General features: G+C 36.2%; 1 protein-coding gene and 1 long non-coding RNA gene across 2 annotated transcripts in view; one reads left to right on the plus strand and one right to left on the minus strand.

Moving 5' to 3' along the window:
* The window catches only part of LOC134741106 (uncharacterized), an 82,968-nt gene extending 78,259 nt beyond the window's left edge, over positions 1 to 4,709 (minus strand). The window contains exon 1 of the long non-coding RNA XR_010127845.1: positions 4,220 to 4,709. This is a non-coding gene — a long non-coding RNA (uncharacterized LOC134741106). The remainder of the gene's footprint in view (positions 1 to 4,219) is intronic.
* The window catches only part of LOC134741073 (uncharacterized), a 106,368-nt gene continuing 83,355 nt past the window's right edge, over positions 2,626 to 25,638 (plus strand). Inside the window, exon 1 of the mRNA XM_063673837.1 lies at positions 2,626 to 2,909. Coding sequence (XP_063529907.1) covers positions 2,802 to 2,909 — 108 coding nt within the window. The 5' untranslated portion in view covers positions 2,626 to 2,801. The remainder of the gene's footprint in view (positions 2,910 to 25,638) is intronic.

Consider the following 25,638-nt stretch of genomic DNA (forward strand, 5'->3'; position numbering starts at 1 on the left):
TTCATTAATTATCTCAATTTCACCCCGCTTTTTACTTTCTTAAGGGATGATTTTCGGGATAAAAACTATCCTATGTCCTTCTCAGGGACTCAATCTATCTCTATGCCAAATTTCATCTAAATCGGTTCAGCGGTTTAAGCGAGAAGAGGGAACACACAGACAGATAGACAGACAGACAGACTTTTGCATTTATAATATTAGTATGGATATATTATAATATTAAATAACATCCATGCATAGATCGTGATCGGCAACGCAGGCTTCGTCAAGTGGACACAAAATCAAATCAGCAACAGGCTTCGTCATCGACTTACAAATGATGTAATCCGCAACAGGCTTTGTCTAGCTTAACCACTAAATTAAACTATTTAGGTTATGGTGCCACCCCGGACCGTAGCCGGCCCAAACGTCCCCATGACACTGGCAGCGTTGCCCCGTTGAATTGCCAAGGAGATCTGTTGGACCAGGTACGATCCGGAGCGAGGATCGCAACCCCTATCTCTCAGTCGCCGACCCAATTCCCACACAAACTCCTTAGCCTCCGCACCCCAAGGTCCTGCAGTCTCCACCGCAACTGGTATAAAATCATACATTGGTTCCAAGGCAGAGTACTTCGTATGCTTCTGTTTAGCCGCATACTCCGCAGCTGAACCAGCAGCACCGATGGTGTGACTCAGATGGGACGGGGCAAAGGTGCTAACACACGTTGCGTCCCATAAGAGGCACCGACCCTTCTGCCAAGGAACCAATGTAAGACCATCTGGCCTTTTGCCATCAGCCCGGCACAATCCCGGAGGCTCCAGGACACAGGGAACATTGGCTGAGACCAAAGCCCTGCGAACTACCTCATTTATCGCATGGTGACGCGAAAAACGCCCAGCGCACCTCTGACAACTAAGGCCATGGTGACCGTCCTCCTGAACCATGGCTCCACATATACACCTATGTACCTCGCAAACCTTCGAACCCAATCGTAAGGCAACCGCAATCCTCAAAGAATCGTTATCTAGTAACGTGCCTAACTGAGGGGAAGGCAACGCATGAAGCCATGCTCCTGATTCGCACCTAGATGCGGCCTTGAGGCGCGCTAAATCTGAGCCAATAGCCTCGCTCAGCAAATCTGCAACCACCTTCTTACATAGGATGTCGTCCCAACCTCTTTGGGTCGCAGGATTGCTTGGCGGTTCCGTACCCTGACAAAACGATGACCACCTGACAAATGCCTCCGCAGCAAAAGGTATCTGGGAATTGCCACCATTGTCAGACAATATTCGAGTGACTAGTCCCAAAGTACCATGTGCCGAGGCAAGGAAAGCTACTACGCCTACTTCACGACACCGACGAACCCCAAGACCCCCGTGACGTACCGGAAGAGCAGCCTGGGTCCACTGCGCCTCATTCAGATGTACATTTAATATTGACTCCAGCGCTAACTTGAGTGTGTCATCTAATTTCGCTACATCGTCATGAAACATCCAGGTGGGAGATGTTCTTAAAATATACATTATCCGAGGCATCGCGAAACAGTTCCGCAGAAGAACAAGCGAGACATGGGCGGATAAATGGCTGAGGTGTATCTGGGCCTTAGCTAAAGCCAACCTTTTCTCTTCCAGAGCCGAACTGACGCCTTCCGGAAATATAGGAGCACCCAAAAGAGAAAAGGTTGACTTTTGCAGGCGTCGCACCCCTGGCAATACCGCCTCAAATCTCGATATGGTATTAGCCTCATCGGAATCGCAACAGAACAGTTCGCATTTGCCCGAATTTATCTCCAAACCGATCCCTCTCAAAGCCGGCACCAGCCTTTCAACATCGTTCAAAACTGTTTGCGGATCACCTCCAATCGTTCCGTCATCCAAATACCACACGTTCAGGGGTGAATCTAAAGATGTGATAACCTTTTGCATGGCCAAGCAAAATATTAATGGACCCAAAGGATCTCCCTGCTGGGCCCCAACCCGCGAGGATATCAGGGTGTCGCTATACTGTAAATGGCTGTCAGCATGGTAACATTGATAAAGAAACGGGTAAATCGATGGTACTTTGTACATAGTTTCATCAAGAATAGTGTCCCTCTCAACGCTATTAAAAGCATTCTTGATGTCTATCTTCAAAATAACGGCACCCGTATCCCTATTCGCTAGTGCAAATGCTCGAGTGGCATGGATCGCTGCTTCACAACCCTGAGCGGTACCAAAACCCACTTGAGTTGGCTGCAGATAATCGGCCATCGGTTCTTTAACAGCCCGACAACACAATTTAGCCGTGAGTCGACGAATTGTGCATCCTATTGCTATCGGCCTGACCCCACCGTCCTTTTTGGTAAGAGCGCAATTATAATATTATATTATACATTATAATATTATAATTATATATATATATATATATATATATATATATATATATATATATATATATTATAATTATATTATAATATTATATTAGTATGGATTAGTATGGATTCCTGTAGAAAATATCTAACAAAACTCCCTACCTATTTTCATTTACCGATTTGAACATTCACCGAAGATCGTCACGCTAAGTTCAATATCGGGGCAAACATGAAATAGTGCGCTTGACGAATCAACAATACGGCTAGTTAAGGAGTACGTTGTGTATGCATGGAGGAAAGTGGTCGTCGCGTCGCCTGTGTTCATAATGTGTTTAGTTGATAACCGTAAGCCGCGCGCGCCGCCTGTGCCTGGCGCCCACGCATACTCGTAGCACGCCGCGCCTTATCAGTCGACAACACAACACCATTAACGTGCCGGCCGGGTACACTCGAATGCTCATAATCATTAATGCAGGTTCAGTTAAAAGGCTTCTATAGTGTCACTGAAGATACAAGGATTGATTCACAGGAGAGAACGATCGACACATTTCCAGTGTCTGCTAGCAATTATTTCAAGGTAGCTATTTCGAGTTACTTAGTGTTTTTTTGTAACCATCATACATTATGTATTGGTAACTGAATTGAGTGCATGCATTGTCCGATGCTGACTACTGGTACTGAACGTTATCTTGTCTTAATATATACCCAGTACCTACACATCACGGTTTAGCAGTTAAGATTTTGTTTACCTAAAGCCGATCTTTTTACTATAATTGTTTTGTAAGTTTTAGTTTTCAACTCCAAATAATTTACACCTATTTCCTTTGCCTAGTAAGTAAGTGAAGCTATGTATTATTATACAAGTAAGGTTACGTTGAGATAAATTAAATCGATTTAACTTATCTTGTCAATCGTATATTCCAGTGGTCTTCAGAATTGACTGCACAGTATTCAAATAGGCTGAACCGGAAGAGATACTATTGATATTGATTGTTTAAAGCCTTTTGTCTGGCTTACTGTCGAAATAGCTTTTGAATTTATGTACAACTAGCGACTCGCCCCGGCTTCGCACGGGTAGTTCAACTAATTTTACACAAAACCCATGAAATAAAACTATGTAAACGGATTATATCGCCTATATTGAATTTATCCCGACGTTCCGAACCCTTTACAGCGTTTTTGGTCAACGGGTGACTGAGGAAAAACTACAAAGTGTAAAAATACCCACATACTAAAAATAATGAACCATCAATACCATTATATATCAACTTTTAGGCTGGTTGTACATGCAAAATCTGTTCCTAAGGCTAGTTATACAATACAACTATTTTCAAGTAAAGAATACGCGATAAAAACTACGCCGGCTCCAACCCTACACCTCGGACCCGAGAAGATTTAATTCCCTTCTAAATTGTAGTAGGGTATCCCAATATGGGACCGGCAACAAACTCGGCGGGACACATCTTTTCGAAACATATTATACTCAGGATGTCCAACATCATCCAACACTAAGGTCTCGCAGTCTATGTCTCGCTTGCTGCTTTATCAGATGGACCACAGCATCCCAAGCTGGTGGTAGAGAAAAGCCATCTTCCCTATTAAAGTTTGGATATTTCTTAATCTCAATGGCCTCGCGCAGCATTCTGGGTATGTATCGCTTCTCCTTGTTTGCTTTTCATAGTTTTATTTCATGAGTAAGTATCGCGGTAACCGAAGACAATATTACACAACCTTTACAAATTATACCTTCCTCTTGAATCACTCTATCTATTTAAAAAAACCGGCCAAGTGAGAATCGGACTCGCGCACCGAGGGTTCCGTACATTACACAATTTAAACAATGTATTTTTTATGTGAAACGTAAGTGAAAGGTAAATTGCGGTTTACAATTTATGACGTATTAAAAAAAACTACGTACTAGATCTCGTTCAAACCAATTTTCGGTGGAAGTTTGCATGGTAATTTAGTTTTATCATTTTCTTATTTTAGAAGTTACAGGGGGGGGGACACATTTTACCACTTTGGAAGTGTCTCTCGCGCAAACTATTCAGTTTAGAAAAAAATGATATTAGAAACCTAAATATAATTTTTGAAGACCTATCCATAGATAATCCACACGTAGGGGTTTGATGAAAAAAAAATGTTTAGTTTCAGTTCTAAGTATGGGGAACCCCCAAAATTTATTGTTTTTTTTTCTAATTTTGTGTGAAAATCTTAATTCGGTTCACGGAATACATCTACTTACGAAGTTTCAACAGTATAGCTCTTATAGTTTCGGAAAAAAGTGGCTGTGACATACGGACGGACAGACAGACAGACATGACGAATCTATAAGGGTTCCGTTTTTTGCCATTTGGCTACGGAACCCTAAAAAGTTAAAAACGCATCATAATCCGTTGCCCAATAGGTACTATTAGTTATTCTGTGCCAATAGTTTTAAAGATCTAAGCATACATAGGGACAGACATATCTACATACAGAGCGGAAAGCGACTTTGTTTTAATACTATGTAGTGATGGTAATATTCATTGAATACCAGTTACCATTTTAGGGTTTACGGTTACAGTTGCAGTTATTAATTACAACTGTTACATATCAACAAGGATTCTAGGGATTAACAAGGAAAATTGTAGTAAGTATAAAAATTGTGAAAAATGAATACCTGATTTTGTAAATAATGATAAAGGAAGCTTCCGGCGCTTACTTTTCTATGACATGACAGGTGATCACGTGATGCTTTCCATAGAAAACGAAGCGCCGGAAGCTCCGGCCCGCGGTCACGGCCCGGTCTAACGTGAGTCATCCTTTATGAACTCATTTAAAATTTATTAACCCTTAGTTTTTTCTTTGACTCTTTTTTAAGGTTCCGTAGTCAACTAGGAACCCTTGTGGTTTCGCCACGTCCGTCTGTCCGTCGGTCCGAGGCTTGGTTCTGTAATCGTTAGTACTTACTAGAACATTAGCCAAAGCAAAGATAGATATAACTCCGTAATAGATGGATACAGTCTAAGGAAAAAACGTGCCTCGAAAATCAAGAAAATTTGATTCTCGTTCAGAGGGCGCTACTAGTTTTGGCCTACAGTCGTATAGATGGCGTTGACGGTTTCGTTTGTTATTTAACAATTTTAACGCATATCAGTGAAAGAACATGGGTCAAAATCATAAAAATAATTAATGCAAATAAAAAAAAACATTTATCTATATTTAAATACATTCTGTCGTATTTTTATAAATCTTCATTTTTAGTTTTAAAGTGTGTCGACAGATGGCAGTGAATTTACTGGGGTTACAAAATTTACTATGACAGTACCGCTCTAGTATAAGTTACTCTATGGCCAAAGCTTTGGCATGAGTATATAAATCAACCAATCCGAAAAAGTCGTAAAATAAAATAAAATAAAAATATTTTTATTACGGTACCCTATACAAAAAAGTTTTTTTTTTCGATTTTTTTTTCGCTTCAAGTCAGGAGCGTGGGATATCGTGGGTCTCCAACATGTAATTTGTGATTTTTCTTGTAATTTCCCCTCAAGATCCAAAACACTGTGTTAACTCTGTAGGTATGTCAGATATAAAAGCGACCGCATGTCGTGCAGCTAATCTGGTTGCTGGTATACATTTTTCGTGCAGGTATATTATAGTGTTAAATTAAATTAAAATTAAATAATCATTTAATGCAGATCATAACAATCCATAGATTTTGTTAGTTTGTCTTAAGCTAAGTACCTAATAACTAGTGTTAGTATTTACTAAGTTAACCTACAACTAAAAAATAGTTATTTGTTATACAAGGGTGCAAAGTTGTATTTTACCCGCGAGTGTTTTAACACACGAGAAGTAAAATACATTTGCACCCGTGTGTAACACAAAACTTTTCCCCTCTCTATAGCGAGGAAAGTACAACATCCACAGGCGTTAGATCATCTTCATCAACTGGAATCACTAATTTTTTTACGATATTATAACAAAAAACTGGAAATTCTGTACTTTTACGTGAGAAGTTTTTAAGTAAAATTTTTGTTGATAATGTTGACATTTCTGACGTATGAAATGTCAATGATGCGTTTTGAAATTGCATCGACTTAACTTGTGCGTTCAGAATTATATTTAACATAATTATTAAAAAACAAACGTTTATTATGGAATTTTAAGGTTTATGACTTAAAATCATTAAATAAAGCTAAATCTGGTATTTTTTATTAGATTCTCAAACCATTTATTTAATGATAATTAATATCGAACGAACCATTATTATGAGCGTTTTACTTTTTGTTATCTGTCAAGCTACTTAAACACGCTCCATCCAAGGTCAAATTACTTTCCCCACTAGTGGATAAAATGCGTTTTTCCCCGCTTGTTTTAAAGGATAAAAGACGGCTTTCCGAGCTAGTGAGGGGAAAAGAACTAAACACCATACTGGTCAACATACAGGTCGCCCAGTTAAAACCACCAGGTGCCTCCATATTCGACAGTCGTATCTATCGGATAATACTTTCAGAAAGCTGTTGGAACTGCTTCTTGCTCGTTGCATTAAGGAGGCTGAGCGCTTACGCAAGATTACGCATGGAAACCGTCTGTGCGCGCCTCTGCAAACATCGTCGAGGCGCTGCAGAACCTTGACAGCCCCATCAGCATTCTGAAAGCATTATTATACTGAACTCGGAGAGCGTTTGCGGAACGCTGGGTGTACCTAACCCACAGGCTGCTCGTGTAGAAAGTCTAACTATAGGCTTTAAAAAGCGTTATTTTAACCTTGTCTGTACAGCGAGCGAACCTGCGTGCAAGCATGTTCCCACGAACCGCCAACGCTCTCCTTTCTCTCTCCATGTCCATGTCATCTCTTAGGTCATCGGTGACAATGTGACCGAGATACTTAAAATGATACACTCTTTTCATGTCTTTACCATCTAGCCTGACAGAAGGAATTTCCTCAGAAATTCTTCTGCCCGCTTTAAAAATCATTAGCTCGCTCTTGGAGGGGTTATATTTCAGCCCATGAGCTTTGGCATACCTCTCACATATCCCAATTAGTTTTCTTAACGCATTGATCGATGGCGCCAGCAGCACCATATCGTCTGCGTAGCGTATATTGTTAAATCGTACTATACCTACAAACAGCAACACTTCTAACTGTACCTACATCGGTGGACCTTATTACAAAAGGCATAGTCATAGTCATAGTCATATCATTTATTGCATACATGTGTTTACATTAGGTCTTATTTATATCTTAGGTTACAACATGCACCCGTTAGGGCATAGCAACATAGTTACTTAAATAATACTTAGTCTAAATTATATTTTAACAGCTATACATTATTCACCAGCTTAAATTATATTAAATTATAATTTATCATAAAATTATCCCAATATTAATATTTTTACATAACGTCTACCATAACGTCCACCGATGTACAGTTAACAGTGTGGGCGATAATACTAAAAATAGTGACGTACTCAGAAAGTGACGTCCTCAGAATGTGACGTACTCAGAAAGTGGCGTTCTCAGAATGTGACGTCCTCAGAATGTGACGAACTCAGAAAGTGACGTCCTAAGAAAGTGACCTACTCCGCCCGAACCAGAATCTGAGGACGTTCCGCCAACATCTAAAAATCGAAAATCGTTGTCTGCCTCTGTCGCTCGAACATGCAAGGGCTATAGGTAGGTATGACGAGTGTAATGCATCTTAGCGGTTTTCCTTCCAAGACTTGACTCTGTCACTCGAATTCGCAAGAGCGATAGAGAGACTAATACGAGTAGACAAAGTAACAGTTGAAGTGATGCGCGGTTAGAACACAGATCTTCAAAATAAGTTGTTTACAGTATGTACACCTATTTCAAGGGTTAGGTTGGATTAGGTTAGAGTTTAAGTAAAGCTTAAGTATTGAATCTTGTCATTAAATTAATGGAGTAAGTTGACATCGAGCATTCTTATGTAGCTTTAAAAACCTACCTTGGGTACCTGCAGAGTAAAAACAGCTGGGTGCGCGTATAACAATAGGTAAGTAACAGAATAAAATAACAACTAACTGCCTATATGAGAATATTTAGTTTTCACAGTAATTTCCTGAACATACTACCTATATCGTCGTATGAATAGTAAAAAAGCATAAAGGAGTACTCCTCTTCTATTAACTAGACTGATAGAATCATGACTTAGAGCTTAGGTACCTTAATATGCATAGATTAGTATACCTATGTTATTACTGTAACAACCTGTGTAGGTATGTCCCATTCCCACATCTGACTAGACAGAATACATTACATTGGGTGGGTTAAATATTTACTACGGTGACTTAAATACAGTGCTAGGAAAAGTGTGATTTGGCTGTGTGAATTTGTGATTTGGATTTGATATTCATAAAGCGCTGGTGGCCTAGCGGTAAGAGCGTGCGACTTTCAATCCGGAGGACGCGGGTTCAAACCCCGGCTCGTACCAATGAGTTTTTCGGAACTTATATATGTACGAAATATCAATTGATATTTACAAGTCGCTTTTCGGTGAAGGAAAACATCGTGAGGAACCCGGACTAATCCTAACAAGGCCTAGTTGCCCCTCTGGGTTGGAAGGCCAGATGGCAGTCGTTCTCGTAAAAACTAGTTCCTACGTCAATTCTTAGGATTAGTTGTCAAGCGGACCCCAGGCTCCCATGATCCGTGGCAAAATGCCGGGATAACGCGAGGAAGATGATGATACATCAAGCCAAAAAAAAAATGATTTTTTTTTTTATAGGTATTTCCCTCCACCTCTATACGTAAAGTAAATATTTGTGGCCCCACACTAAAAAATATAATAAAATTAATAACATATTTAATATTATACTTAATTATTTATCTTTATCTGTTTCGCAATAAAAGTAAAATACAGATTTTAAAAGTGTACAAATGTAGGTACCCTCGACTTATATCGGCCGCGCCTGGCGGCTGGGATCAATAAATTTCCTCGAATAAGATTGGTTCTATGCTCTCATAAACACAATCTACTTTTATGCGCTAACCGTACGGCACAAAAAAGTCTTCAATCTGTCTCAATCCTTGCTGGAAGTGGTTAACATGTAGGCAAAGACCTATCTCCGTACAAGATGAATAAAGTCTAAGGAAAAAACGTACCTCGGAAATCAAGAAAATGTGATTCTCGCACAGATGGCGCTACCACCAATACCAACCTTTGGCCTATTCTCTGCTAGATGGCGTTGACGGTTTCGTTTGTTATTTAACAATTTTAACACATATCAGTGAAAGAACATGTGTCAAAATCATATAAAAATAATAAATACAAATAAAAAGAATCATATATATATATATATAGATTTTTTTTGATATTTTTAGTTTTAGTTTTAATCGTGTCGATATATGGCAGTAAATTTACTGTGACTACAAAATTTACTATGACAGTACCCCTTTATACTATATATATATATATATATATATATATATATATATATATTTTTTATTTGCATGTAGCTATTACTCGTTATATGTTTAACAAAACATATAACATGTTTGGTTGTATGTTATTTTCGTCAGTAGGTGGAAATTGCAGTATCTGTTACTATTGTCATTGTAACCAAATATCTGGCTTGCCTATCTAATATCTATCTACAATGTATTGTATTTAAAAGCAAATGTGACCTATTTGACGCCGTGTTTAAGAATACAGTTGGCAAGGCAAGGCAAGCTTGCTTTTCAAAGACATCAGATAGTTTCGAAAAGAAAACTGTATTTTTCCGCAAATTGTAGGTACCTATACTAAAACAAAATTTAAAATTAATTATTCAATTAAGTATTAGGCATCTTACAATGCGCTTATGAAAATTAAATAAAGCTATTAAATAGTTGATGGGCGGTCACTATAATATTATCAATTAAGTATCATATTTATAACATTTAATTGCGAACGGCCTAGCAAGTGGCCTAGCGCTAAGAAAAAGCGTTGGTGGCCTAGCGGTAAGAGCGTGCGACTTTCATTCCGGAAGTCGCGGGTTCAAACCCCGGCTCGTACCAATAAGTCATTTGATATTTACCAGTCGCTTTTCGGTAAAGGAAAACATCGTGAGGAAACCGGACTAATCCCAATGAGGCCTAGTTTCTAGTTTCCCCTCCAGGTTCGAAGGTCAGATGGCAGTCGCTTTCATAAAAACTAAGTGCCTACGCCAATAGGGTATTCCACAATTTTTTATTAATGGTATCAATTGATCAGGTTTGTTTTGAGGATCAAATGTCTGTATGGGACCCATTGTCTGAAAGCAATACAAAAGTCACAAAGTAACGTCGGTACGCTTAGAAGCCGTGGAAAACAAGGAAATTGCGATTTTGTCGGTGAAATATTGCGTTTATGTATATTGTTGCTATACGATATATGTTTTAATAAAATGTAAGGAATCGAATGGTACCATTACTTGGCCTTTATTACCCTGTTTGCGTGTCTTAAAATTTGATCTTCGGGGACGTGATTAATTCTTAACCTGCCTTCATCATAAAAAAAAAGACCATAGGGATCAGACGGAATGTGAAATAATATTTTTTTTTGTTTTTTTCGTTTTTTCTCAGTAGCTGTGGATTTTATATGATTATCGTGTATGGCAAAGTGAAAGCTTATTAATTTCCACACGAAAAAGGTTTATCACACTATGTCCCTAAAACGAAGCAATCTCTTAGAAATATAGCTCAGAAATCAAAAAAATGTGCTAATTCATCTCCTACTGACGTTTTATTCAAATAAAACTGAGAAAAAATACTTGTACTAGTTGTTTAACTGAATTACTGAAATACGCATACAATATCATCAGCCCAACCGTGGTAAATTTTCTGGCAATTGCAATTAATTTTAAGATGTGATTTTAAATCCTTTGAAGAATCTCTTCTTTAAATCACATCTTTTTTAATTTAGTACAACGTTTTACTGTTTTACTTGTTTTGTTCGACTTGAAAACATGACAAGCTCTATTGTATTTGTGAACAATATTATGTTCTAAATTTACTGCCAGTTTTCTTTTATTAGATAGGCAGATAGAGGATATTTTATTTTACTACGTAATAATTTATAAAGAGGAATGATGATTCAAATAGATGTCGTTTTGAAATGCCTAGAACAATTTTTCCCTTTTTCACCTATAGGTCTAAAATTTAGGCCTAGCTAGTTCTGTATCAGTTTTATCACAAATAGCTGAACATTTTTCAGGTAGTATTCTTTCATAGTCGAAGTTTTCTAAAGACTTTCTCCCTAAAATCTGACTAAGGAGATAAGACGTCTTGTCGGATAATCGCTTAATCTCGTTCCCATTGGGTTTATTCATATAATATCCGGCCTCCCAAATCACAATCCAAATTTGTTCAGCTGCGTAGCTTTGCAAGGCTGGATATTGACGACTGGTCTGGCCTAGTGGGTATGGGTAGTAACAGAGTTGGGCAAAAATTTACTTTAATAAGAAAGAATTAAAACAGAAATTTTAATTCTATTCAAATCGTATTAAATAAGAATAATTATTGCACTTGTTATTTTAGAATAAAATTAAAGTGAATAAATTATGTCACTTTTATTTTAAATGAAGAATAAAAATGGAATAATTATTCCAGATATAGGATTATTCTAAATAACGTTTTATTTAATTAAAATGGGAACACCCAAATATTCCGAAATATGTTTTTCCGAATTTTATAAGCACGATTTTCATAATTCCGATTTTTTATAAGTCCGAAATATCAAAATTACGATTTAGAAAAACACGATGGAAGCAAATCACGAATGTGCTATTTCCGAAAATTAATAATCCGATTGTCATTTGACCGAAAGCTTAAAGTTCCGATTTAACACTTTTCCGGAAAAATGTTTTTCCGAATTCTTAAATTCCGAAAAACCATTGTCCGATCGGAAATAAAATAATTCGGAATTCAGAAATTCGGTCTTTGGTAAGGTCGGAAAAATGGAATTCGTGATATTCAAATGAAGACACGTTTCGTTTTAGTAATTCGGTATTCAGAAATTCGGTCTTTTGTAAGGTCGGAAAAATGAAATTCGTGATATTCAAATGAAAACACGTTTCGTTTTAGTAATTCGGTATTCAGAAATTCGGTCTTTTGTAAGGTCGGAAAAATGAAATTCGTGATATTCAAATATTAAATATAAATATAAATTAGTGTATCTAAGCTCCAAAGTAAATGTAACGAGTACAATCATAAAGGCTCATTAAGAATCAACGTTAAAAACTGGACCATAGTTGTACTTAAGGACTATAGTTACCTGATTTTACGGTACCTAATCTAATTAATATATCTTTGGCTTAAGAGCTAACTTACTCGGGTGATGTTGAGTGCAATTTTACTTTAAATAAATGTTAAGTAAGTATATACTTTATAACTTAAATTTTATATTCAATTCGTCTAGCGGCAGCAGTTTCGTTTTAATGGTGTTCATAAATTTGTGACGTAAATTATGCATTCAGACAAGCATTAAAGTTAAGAAATTGCCGCATGAAATTACATTTTGTAGCAGGCGACGGATAAATATGTATGTAGATATATAATACATATGTTATTACTAACATGACAAGATATAAATGTACCCACATAATATCGCATTAAATCATGACTCGAAGAAGTCGAAGAACTATTGTAGAAGTAGTTGGATTAACATTGATGGTAAAGAGGATGCTTAGACACAATTTAAATACTAATATTAACTTAATACCAGTAGAGAGCGCTAAAGAATATTTAGATACCTAATCTTTAACCTAATTATATTGTGTGCCCCAGGTATTCTTGTGTTGATTGCGAAATTATTTTGTTCACATCAGTTTACAACGGGTGCATTACATTATTTAGTTTTAATTTAGGATTAGTTATTTTATTTTGAATTTTTATTCTGAAATAAATTAATTGAATTGAATTGAATTGAATTACATTTGTTATAATTAATTTCATATATTATAGTTTGGTATATCGCTACTTTGAATAACGTAATAAATACCTGATTAATGGTACGCATAATGTAATTATTGGTATAATGGTCATAAGGCATATTTACACTTCGTCTAATATATATTGCCATAATTATTACATACTCTAAAGCATATTATTTGTTACAACAAGTGATATCACATAATTATTTGTGTGGCATAATAGCTGCATGACATAAATTGGTTAGGTTAGGTTGAAACTGCGAGTCCGCACAAACGAATAACTACCTAGCAAAAGGAGGGTTAGGTTAGGTTAGAACTTTGACCCCCCGTAGAATGAAATACCTAGGAAAAAAAGTGGTTTAGGTTAGGTTTGAACTCCGGCACCCACAGAATCGAAATCCGTGAATAATTTGGTTAGGTTAGGTTAGAACTAAGACCTCCCTAGAATAAAATAGCTAGCAAAAGAAGTGGGATAGCATAAAACAAACAACTAGAAATTCAAAATTGTAGGGCCTGCGTACTAGTTATAAAAAGTATGTAAAATGTTACGTTATTCTTAAATAAAATATACTAAAAATGGTTATACAATATATGTATTTATAATTGATAAAATTATATAAAGTATTACGTTACTTATATGAAAATATAATATAACAAATGTCATTATAAAACATGTCCATATACTATTTAAAAATTATATTACAATAGGCATTATATCATCGTTAGCTTAGATGAAATCACAATATAAAAAAGGAAACGTATAATAAAAATTACATTATAACATATAATAATATATCAAATGGCGTTATAACAAATGTATGTTATTATATATATATTTATATTAAACATTACACACCCGTTTACAAACTATTTTCGTTTTATGTAGGTATGTGTATAGGTACTAGTCATTAAATATGTGTAAGTTAAAATGTACACAGCAGACTAAGACTGGAAAATCGAGCTTCCCTTGCAATCAAGAACATTTTACCTAATAGTCTCACAATACACAATAACAGGTAATTATGGTCCATACATCCATACATCTTTTTTTATCCGGATATAGTATGTCTGATTCTCACGGAAGTATATGTATGCCACAGAAGTACTTATCCTTTGAAAATATGTCGGTCAATATAGTCCGGAATTTAAATTTTTTTTATTTCTGTTTCCTTGTTCTTCCGTTTATTCAGACATCCGTAAACAGAACAATATCTATAGATTTAAATTTCGAAGGCAGTATGTATTTTCAATTTTGCGCGAGTCGAGCGGCAACCCATTGCCATACGCCTGCCCGGGAGGCGCGACGGCCAAATGTACCTAAACTGCGAAGTGACACCCCCCCCCCACCCCCCCATAGTCTAGATTGCCTAGATTTTATTTGTTATTTTATAATGTATGTGTGTGTTTTGTAATTTGTAATTGTATGTCACTAACCTTAATTAATTTTAAGTTTTGTTGTACTTACTAACACTATATGGATTAAAATGATTCGAAATAAATAATTGAATTGAATTGAATTGAATTATAAAAATAAATATATACAGGTATATATTACTATTAGCACTATTAGGTAGGATAGGTCTATCCTACATCTCGGAACACTGCCCTATTACCGCTGTTTTATTGTCATCGGTATTTTCCTATGCCAACTGAGTTCTTTTAAATTATGTATTGGTTTTAATAAAGCTGTAGTCCCAAATTAATTGTTAGATTTAAGATAAAGTATTTTCACGGTTATGTTCATGGCACGTTCCCCCTTTTGTTTAAACGAAGTCAGTCTTTACATGTCTCTAGTGACTTGTATTGACTGACTAAAATATAAACCTTTAAATATATATTTTTTGTTTTAACTGTATTCTACAACTACGTTAGATTAACGATCCATTTTTTATTTAATTTTATATGTATTGTTGTTTTAATTACCTAATAAATTATTTGTATCTATATAAATTATTATACATTATTGTTTATTTCAGTTTAGGGTGATTTTAATATGCTAACATTATTTATTAAAGAGTAATATTATCCGAACTACTAAGATATATTATGTATAATATCTGAGAGTATGAACAACCCGCGTATGTAAATGTACGAAACTCATTGGTAACCCTAACACAACAAATTTACCGCGGCATAATGTCGAGTCCTGTTTTAGCGTCCAATTTCTTTTATGTCTGTATGTCTTCTTTTCCTTATGTACTAATATTTTGTGGCGTTAAATAAATGTATTTTCTTTCTTCCTTTATTTGTCTGAACTTTTATCACCTCGCAGTGACAAATGAAGACGAAGAATCGCTGTTATTGCCATTTTTTGTATCAAACCGCATTTTCCAGGCGCTGAATTTCGAAACGATAATTTATAAAGTATGTACTACAATGTTGCTTCGTGTCGTGTCCGAATTAGCAATACGCTGAGGGCTCGAATATACATATATACAAGAGACCTAGATGCTAGAGGCTAAGATGGTCGGTTTTTTATCATCTGTCATCATGCCTGTCGCGTTCTAACTTAGAACGCTACATACTTGTTAGAACTTCTAACAAGTATGTAAGTGCGAAAGTAACGCATGACATGACAAGTGATAAAAATGCGACCATGATACCGCCGCTGGATTTGATTTCAGTAGTACAAGTATTGAGTCACCGGTACTTTCGTATAAAATTAGACATAGACATAGACATCCTTTATGGGTAATGATATACTGGTCACAACTTACATATTACTCAATTATTATAAATTAGTCATTATATATGTCGGCGGCAGATCGTAAAACCGGCCATATCGAGATATTCCTAAGCATATCATGAAACGCCGCCATTTCATGTTATGACTAAGATTAATCCAGGCATATCACAATCTGTCTAATAAAACAGGCGGCATATCGATCAGACCAATGCATTCGTTGATATTCCTGGCTTCATACTGGGCGCATCGTAAAATCGAAATATTCCTAGGCATATCATGAAACACCGCCATTTCATGATCTGACTCTTTAACCCAGGCATATCACGATATGCCTTATAAAAGAGGGGGCAGATCGATAGGAGCAATGAATTCGTCGTAAGTTTGTTTGTGGCAAGATGGCGGAAAAGCATCAGCTGATCGGCACTGTGTCCGGGAATATACGCACTTTTGCTGGTATGGCTTTTTATATCGTACTTTTTATATCTTTATATCCACGCAGACGAAGTCGCATGTTTCTACATGCGACTTCGTCTGAATGGAATGATGATGATGATTGATAAATTCTATCCTATGCTATTATATGACCTTTCCCGGACCTCAAGCTATCTCCATTTCTCCATACAACATTTCATTTAAATCTAGCTTTTGCCCGCGACTTCGTCTGCGTGGAGTTAGTAATTTGAATTTGCTTTAAACTTTTTATCGATTCCCCTTACAAACTTCCACCCCCCTTTACACCCCCTTAAACGATGATTTCTGGGAAAAAAAACTACCCTATATCCTTCCCCGGGACTCAGACTATCTCTATACCAAATTTCAACTAAATCGGTTTCGCGGTTTAAGCGTGAAGAGGTAACAGAGAGACAGACAGACACACTTTCGCATGTATAATATTAAGTACTAGCTTTTGCCCGCGAATTCGTCTGCGTGGAATAGGTAACAGCAGCTAGAGTAAGTTTAGCGCCTGGATAAAGTGTAATAGCAATTATTCAATTTGAGGATAAGCTTAATTGTTTGACATCAATTAGCAGGCAATTCATTAAATCTCTCAATTTTACCCCCCTTTTTACTCTCTTTAAGCATGATTTCAGACATAAAGGCGTGGGCTGTAAAATGGCCAAGTCGGCCAAGCTCACCCACATCATGGGGCCCGCCGTCTATAACAAGCTTCCCGACAGCATCACCAGCGCCCAGAGCTTGGGCAGTTTTAAATGTCACCTCAAACGCTGGCTTGTTGAGCATCCGTTTTATTACTATGACGAGTACCTAGATTTCCACAAAAGGGATATTAACTAGCTAATTGTTATTTCTATATTATTACGAATAATGTGATTTATGGTGGATTTATGTGATGTTATATTTATTTCAAATTGATTTTGTGTATTTACTAACGGCATATGTAAATATGTTCCATTTTTATAACGTATAAATTAGCTTTATGAATAAATGACTTATGACTTAATGAAATAAAACTATGAAAACGGATTATATCGCGTATATTGAATTTATAATACATCCCGACGTTTCGAACTCTTTACAGCGTTCGTGGTCAACGGGTGACTGAGGAAAAATTACAAAATGCAAAAATACCCACATACTAAAATAATGAACAATCATAGACTACAAACTTTAAGGCTGGTTGTACACTATAATTATTTTTCAAGTAAAGATATATATATATACGCGATAAAAATAAACTATGCCGGCTCCAACCCTACACCACGGACCCGAGAAGATTTAATTCCCTCCTAAATTGTAGGAGGGTATCCCAATATGGGACCGGCAACAAACTCGGCGGGACACATCTTTTCAAAACATCAGAATGTCCAGCATCATCCAACACTACGGTCTCACAGTCTATGTCTCGCTTGCTCCTTTATCAGGTGGACTACAGGATCCCAAGCTGGTGGTAGAGAAAAGCCATCTTCCCTATTAAAGTTTGGATATTTCTTAATCTCAATGGCCTCGCGCAGCATTCTGGGTATGTAACGCTTCTCCTTGGCAAGAACCAGAGGCTTATCAAACTTGATTGAGTGATTGGCTTTATCCATGACATGCTCACAGACAGCAGACCTAGGTCAACGGTGCTTGACATCAGCTATGTGTTCCTTCACCCGAGTGGAAATGCTCCGTTTCGTCTGCCCGACATAATAAGTTTGATAAGCCTCTGGTTCTTGCCAAGGAGAAGCGTTACATACCCAGAATGCTGCGCGAGGCCATTGAGATTAAGAAATATCCAAACTTTAATAGGGAAGATGGCTTTTCTCTACCACCAGCTTGGGATCCTGTAGTCCACCTGATAAAGGAGCAAGCGAGACATAGACTGTGAGACCGTAGTGTTGGATGATGCTGGACATTCTGATGTTTTGAAAAGATGTGTCCCGCCAAATTTGTTGCCGGTCCCATATTGGGATACCCTCCTACAATTTAGGAGGGAATTAAATCTTCTCGGGTCCGTGGTGTAGGGTTGGAGCCGGCATAGTTTATTTTTATCGCGTATATATATATATCTTTACTTGAAAAATAATTATAGTGTATAACTAGCCTTATGAACCGATTTTGCATGTACAACCAGCCTTAAAGTTTGTAGTCTATGATTGTTCATTATTTTAGTATGTGGGTATTTTTGCATTTTGTAATTTTTCCTCAGTCACCCGTTGACCACGAACGCTGTAAAGAGTTCGAAACGTCGGGATGTATTATAAATTCAATATACGCGATATAATCCGTTTTCATAGTTTTATTTCATGAGTAACTATCGCGGTAACCGAAGACAGTATTATGACTTAATATTAACTATGCTATGTCTTACCCCGGGACTTAATAAACTCTCTCTATCTCTATGCGAACAGACACACTTTCGCATTTATAAATTAGTATGGATAGTATGGATTATAGTAAATTATAGTAACAGTTTATAGTATATATTATAGTACCTATAGATACTGGAAGAATTGGCATAAAAACACGTCTGTCCACCATATGCCAACAACGGATGCTGTCTTACTTTGGCCATGTCATGCGTAGAGGTGATGAAAGCTTGGAGAAAATGGTCGTGCTCGGAAAAGTGGAAGGCGCAAGACCACAGGGCCCCCCACCAACTAGATGGTCCGACCAAGTTAAGAAGGCCACCTCAGGCAAACTAAATCAAGCGGTGAGGGCTACGGGAGATCGAGACCGATGGAGACAAATCACAGGAGCTGCAAAACCAAGTGGTCACGATCCTCAGTAATGAGGGACCGACAAAGAAGAATATGGATATTAAGTAGCCATGAAGGTACGGAATACGGAACTGTCAATTTTGCGTGGCCCGACACACACTTGGCCGGGTTTTTTAACTCTACAACGGTTATTGAAGAAACAAACTCGGTATGATAATAAAGAGAATATACTGAATATATGTAATAAACAAAAAATAAAACCATTTTGATAAATAGTGTGATGACAAGGAACCCTCGGGACGCGAGTCAGAATCGCACTTAGCCGATTTTTCTACATAATGTTATGCTTAAATCATAACATAGTTTATTCAAACTATTTGTTGTTATTTTAAATATTATCTCTCTAAATATCACTGTTTGTCATTGTTTTTTCTACATTAAAACGAGCTTGTAGACAACAAAAAGATACGAGTATCGATGAAGATATTTGATATCTTGATCAACGCAGCTAGGGACCACTTACCGAATCCCGTACCTATTTATCGGTTGGCTGGACTCGTCGATGCCGTGACACTGATACATGTATATGAGAATAATGTATTCCACACTACACAGCTTTTGTGGGTTTGGTGTCGCCTGTTCATGTGTGACTGCCTGTCGCGATCGATTCATTAAATACTCAACTACAGGTACCCAACTCTGCCAAAACTGATGTATGTAGATGTAGTCATCGACTGCGTAATATGCAACACCAACCACTAACAATGTGCGATGATGTGACACTGAGATTCAATGCCGCACCAAGCCAATTATGTAACTAGACTTAATGATTTTTTTACCAAAAGCAGAGCGTATTCGACCAAAAGGGAGTTAATAGTCTTCTTAGTGCCTATGAAAATATAAAAACCACGAAAGCTTAATAGCCCATTAAAATACAATACGCTTTGTTTCATTTAGTACCGTAAAATCAGGTAACTAGTCCACAACTTACAACTATGGTCTAAATTCAAGTTCCAGTAAAATATGTATAAGTATTTTTCAAATTATGTTGAGTATATAATATAGAAAGAGCATTAGTGTATCTAAGCTCCAAGCTCCAAAGTAAATGTAACGAGTACAATCATAAAGGCTCATTAAGAATCAACGTTAAAAACTGGACCATAGTTGTACTTAAGGACTATAGTTACCTGATTTTACGGTACCTAATCTAATTAATATATCTTTGGTTTAAGAGCTAACTTACTCGGGTGATGTTGAGTGCAATTTTACTTTAAATAAATGTTAAGTAAGTATATACTTTATAACTTAAATCTTATATTCAATTCGTCTAGCGGCAGCAGTTTCGTTTTAATGGTGTTCATAAATTTGTGACGTAAATTATGCATTCAGACAAGCATTAAAGTTAAGAAATTGCCGCATGAAATTACATTTTGTAGCAGGCGACGGATAAATTGTGTAGGTATATATCTACATACATATGTTATTACTAACATGACAAGATATAAATGTACCCACATAATATCGCAATAAATCATGACTCGAAGAAGTCTAAGAACTATTGTAGAAGTAGTTGGATTAACATTGATGGTAAAGAGGATGCTTAGACACAATTTAAATACTAATATTAACTTAATACCAGTAGAGAGTGCTAAGGAATATTTAGATACCTAATCTTTAACCTAATTATATTGTGTGCCCCAGGTATTCTTGTGTTGATTGCGAAATTATTTTGTTCACATCAGTTTACAACGGGTGCATTACATTTGTTATAATTACTTTTCATATATTATAGTTTGGTATATCGTTACTTTGAATAACGTAATAAATGGCATACTATCGTAATACCTAATTAACGGTACACATAATGTAATTATTGGTATAATGGTCATAAGGCATATTTAAGGGGCCCACTGACTATCAGTCCGCCGGACGATATCGGCCTGTTAGTTGTTCGGAACTGTCAAATTTTTGTTCTAAACGACAGGCCGATATCGTCCGGCGGACTGATAGTCAGTGGGCCACTTTACACTTCGTCTAATATATATTGCCATAATTATTACATACTCTAAAGCATATTATTTGTTACAACAAGTGATATCACATAATTATTTGTGTGGCATAATAGCTGCATGACATAAATTGGTTAGGTTAGGTTGAAACTGCGAGTCCGCACAAACGAATAACTACCTAGCAAAAGGAGGGTTAGGTTAGGTTAGAACTTTGACCCCCCGTAGAATGAAATACCTAGGAAAAAAAGTGGTTTAGGTTAGGTTTGAACTCCGGCACCCACAGAATCGAAATCCGTGAATAATTTCATTAGGTTATGTTAGAACTAAGACCTCCCTAGAATAAAATAGCTAGCAAAAGAAGTGGGATAGCATAAAACACACAACTAGAAATTCAAAATTATAGGGCCTGCGTACTAGTTATAAAAAGTATTTAAAATGTTACGTTATTCTTAAATAAAATATACTAAAAATGGTTATACAATATATGTATTTATAATTGATAAAATTATATAAAATATTACGTTATATGAAAATATAATATAACAAATGTCATTATAAAACATGTCCATATACTATTTAAAAATTATATTACAAAATTATATCATCGTTAGTTAAGATGAAATCACAATATAAAAAAGGAAACGTATAATAAAAATTACATTATAACATATAATAATATATCAAATGGCGTTATAACAAATGTATGTTATTATATATATATTTATATTAAACATTACACACCCGTTTACAACCTATTTTCGTTTTATGTAGGTATGTGTATAGGTACTAGTCATTAGATATGTGTAAGTTAAAATGTACACAGCAGACTAAGACTGGAAAATCGAGCTTCCCTTGCAATCAAGAACATTTTACCTAATAGTCTCACAACAATACACAATAACATAGGTAATTATGATCCATACTCCTAATTGACGTATCCATTTCATCGTAAATTAGCATGGGAATGCGAGCTAGATACAACCAGCCTGGCGCAACTAGGAACAAAAATACGAAATGTATGGAAAAAACTATAATACTAATGGCGGTGTGATGGCGGATATTGCCGTCTCATTTGTTCGTAACACTAGTGCTGCTCTTGGTACCTAACTATCGATAACTAGGTATTTTTCATTTACAGACAGTGGGTGAAACGGCGTCACTTTTAGCAGATTCTGTTCAGCATTTCCAGCCGATGAGCAGACAAGAAAGGGCGACAAATATAACCTGCGAGAGTGGCACAAAAATTATATTATGTTTTCTGTTTTACTATTACGCAATGAATGTAGAAGACAAAAAGACTCATTTTCTCTGGAGAAGATAACACTGCCAATTTATTAAAAAACGTCCGAGCAAGGTAGCAAAGCAAAATAGGCTTTGTAATGTTTATAATTTATTTAAATAAAACACTTAGACTGCAAGGTGTCGTCAAGCTCACTATATATACTTATTAACCTATCGAATGAGCTGATGCCTTTACTGATACTGGAAAACGATATGTAAACATACTACATACCTATACGAGGCCTGGACGTTAGTGAGATGACGATAACTGATTGCTGGTGTCCTACTTTATTATCTACATATAACATGCATATAACATGAGTTTCACCTGATTGTCCATCTGGTTACTTGGGCTTAATAGTCGCCTCCAACCTCCCCTTATAGCGACCCCATTCCGCACACTAAGTTTACCTTAAGTTCATTTGATGAGTGGTTACACTTTCTCGTAACTACAATGTGTTCTAAATTACTAATACATTCGGACGAAACCCTTCGTATAATTATGATTAAACTTCACTTACATTAGCCATCAACAATTCCCTCGGATCACTGTTCACACTCTGAATACTGATATCACAATGAATGTTAGTCACAATCTACAAGACACCATTATTCTAATAACACCATAAGAAACTTCTTGGATTGATACCAAAGCAAATATCACTCTTCCCGTAGATTTGTTCGCACACAACCTACTTTCCTTACTGTCGTTTCAGCGTCTACCCTCTTGTCTTCCCCTGAAAAATCACAACAACCTAGAAGCGGTTATTTAACTTAAACGTAACTACGAGCGCCATCTACTCCATGACGTTGGCAGCTATTAGCCGATTCGCGATATTCGCGACACTAGGTACTCAATATAGGATACATTATATAATTGAACTTCAAATAAGATCAAATTAACAGTGACGTTTTCAGCATACAAAATGTGCCACTTTGTCGGTTATCAGTAAGATTGACATTTGTATGTCGAAACTGCAGCAGGGTTATTGCTAATGTTAGTATTCAGTGTATCAGAAGATAAACGTAAGTCATTCATTGACCAGCCATCAGTCATGAGCCTTTTTTTGTTATGTTTAGGCGAGGGCAAGGAATATCAACGTTTGCGGTTTTTTGCTGTTCGAGATTTTATACGATCTCAATAAAGCATATTATGAGGATAGAAAATTATATATATGTATTTATATATATATATATATATATATATATATATATATTTTAACCAATAACCTATTAAGGATCCGTATGAAAAAATAACGAAGGGGTCTGCTTACTTGGCTATTCACTTCTACAAATCTATTGAGAATATGACCGGCATGAGCAAACATAACATTTAATTTTCAAAATTCATATAAATACGACTAATACCGAAATATTGTATTTCATTTATTAATTTGAAACCATTCATTTTAATAACTAATATAACACATATAATTATAATTCAAACACCTGTTACCTATGAATTGCTTTAATACAGAAAACTCTTGTTTTCATTCCTTCGACTAAACAACTCTGATCTCACGGCAGTTAGCAACGACAACTGCACATTTAGCAACTTAAGTGCCCCTTGCACCTTTCTACTAACCCAGGGTTAACCGAATAAACCGTTAACCCAGTGTCAAATTGCACTGGTAACCATGATAACTCCAGGTTTAACCTAACAGAAGTGTCTAATTATATTGAACTTGAGACAACAAAGACTTGAACGCAAACGCCTATAAACACCTAATTAAGTTTCATTATAGCCACTTCAAGGTTCCTTTAATAACGAATTCTAGTTACAAACTCTCAGTAAGTTGTTAACACTTAGTATAAAGTAAATCTTAATCGACAGTAACATTTCTTAAGAGTCCGCAGCAAGCTCGGTTCTCCGTGCAAACGTAGTTACGCTCTCATTTTAAAACGACTTGCTAGATTGCTCTGAAACTTTGCACTTACAATAAGATAAGGTATATCTAGGTCCGTAATTAGTTAATGTTGGTTCAGATACAATACTTAAAAAATACAAACTTGCTTTTGCTCTATTTCGTTTGTTTGAGCTGTATTAACTAATTACAGATAGATATACCTCATGTCATTGTATGTGCAAAGTTTCATTACAATCCAGCACGTAGTTTCAAAATGAGAACGAAACTCTGTTTGTATGGCAAGGTAAAGTTCGGCCGAGCTTGCCGAGTCCCCGTTAAGACATACAATTAAAGGTATTGAAGATTTCTAGTCATAAATTTATAACAAAGCTTCAGTGCCTGCCTTTAATGCAGTTTGAAGGGTAGAATAATATTGATAGGTTAATTGGAATTTAAAATTTGGTTCACTGGAACCTTCGCATTGCGAATATTTTTTTTGACTCCCAAAAAAATCTTACATCTCATTGTGATCGATTTATCTCAATTTAAAACTTTGTATCTATTCTGCTACTGTTTGAGGTTTTATTATTCGAATAGTTTAATTTGTGATCTCACAATCATTATAAACTGGACAATAATATCATGTATGTTAGTTTGCCTACGGGTTACTGACATTTTCAAAGATTAAGTATATTAGTAATTTCAACCGTTACCGCCGTGATCCGGGTGGCCTATTTATACAGTAGTTTAACTGCTTAAAAACCGGCCAAGTGCGAGTCGGACTTGCGTTCCAAGGGTTCCGTACATTACACAATTTAAACAATATATTTTTTATGTGAAATGTCTTTAAAAAACCCGTAGGGGTCGAATCAAAAACTAAGTAATTAAGTCCGACTCACGCTGGACTGCACATTTCTAATAGGTTTTCCGGTGATCTATAGGTTCAGATCTATTTTGTGTATTTTTTTTGACCTAGTAGTTTCGGAGATAAAGGAGGGCAATGGTCATTTTTTGCCTATTTTCTTGAATAACTTCTAAACTATTTATCTTAAAATTGTAAAAAAATATATATTTGAGATTCTCACGATGAGATCTTTCATTTGATATGTAACACGATATAGTTTGACAAACTTTATTTTTTGATTTTCTCATTTACCCCCCAAAAGTCGCCCACGTGGGTAAAAATAATTTGTTTACGTTACATGTCCATCTTATTAGGGTCACAAGCTTACATATGTGTACCAAATTTCAACTTAATTGGTCCAGTAGTTTCGGAGAAAATAGGCTGTGACAGACGGACAGACAGACAGACAGACAGACGCACGAGTGATTCTTTAAGGATTCCGTTTTTTACTTTTGAGGTACGGAACCCTAAAAACACCAATACATATAAATAAGTAATGTTATTTGTTCCCTAGTCCTG

This window comes from Cydia strobilella, chromosome 4 (genome assembly GCF_947568885.1).
Source record: "Cydia strobilella chromosome 4, ilCydStro3.1, whole genome shotgun sequence".
In the NCBI taxonomy this organism is placed as follows: domain Eukaryota; kingdom Metazoa; phylum Arthropoda; class Insecta; order Lepidoptera; family Tortricidae; genus Cydia; species Cydia strobilella.